Source organism: Lagopus leucura, unplaced genomic scaffold, assembly GCF_019238085.1.
Source record: "Lagopus leucura isolate 7727_CA_CO unplaced genomic scaffold, USGS_WTPT01 34347-0_obj-0_obj, whole genome shotgun sequence".
NCBI classification, from domain to species: Eukaryota; Metazoa; Chordata; class Aves; order Galliformes; family Phasianidae; genus Lagopus; species Lagopus leucura.
Genome location: NW_024965220.1, coordinates 2,614 through 3,131, shown reverse-complemented (window position 1 = coordinate 3,131; position 518 = coordinate 2,614). Strand labels below are relative to the sequence as shown.

Below are 518 nucleotides of genomic sequence, written 5' to 3'. Positions count from 1 at the left end.
CCCCACACCCCACCCCACACCGTGCCCCACATCTCCCCCCCCAGGCACCGGATGTGCGGGCAGACGACGCTGTGGAACCCGGGCTGCGACCACGCTGGCATCGCCACGCAGGTGGTGGTGGAGAGGAAGCTGCAGAGGGAGCGAGGATTGGGGAGGCTGCAGATGGGCAGGGAGCGATTCCTGCACGAGGTCTGGGCATGGAAGGAGGAGTGAGTGACCCCATAAGTACCCCATAGATACCCCATAGGGACCCCATAGGGACCCCATAGGGACACATAGATCCCATGGAGATCCATAGGGACCCATAGATACCCCATAAATACCACATAGAGACCCATAGGGACCCATAGGGACCCCACAGAGCAGTTCCTGCACGAGGTCTGGGCATGGAAGGAGGAGTGAGTGACCCCATAAGTACCCCATAGATACCCCATAGATACCCCATAGGGACCCCATAGGGACCCCATAGGGACACATAGATCCCATGGAGATCCATAGGGACCCATAGATACCCCATA

The 518-nt window shown here is 59.3% G+C and overlaps 1 protein-coding gene across 1 annotated transcript in view; it reads left to right on the top strand.

Annotated features, from left to right (window-relative positions):
* Positions 1-48: 48 nt before the first annotated feature.
* The window catches only part of LOC122192023 (valine--tRNA ligase-like), a gene marked incomplete at its 3' end in the record, with an annotated part of 2,820 nt that continues 2,350 nt past the window's right edge, over positions 49-518 (top strand). The window contains exon 1 of the mRNA XM_042892441.1: positions 49-209. Within this exon, the coding sequence (XP_042748375.1) occupies positions 52-209 (158 nt within the window). The remainder of the gene's footprint in view (positions 210-518) is intronic.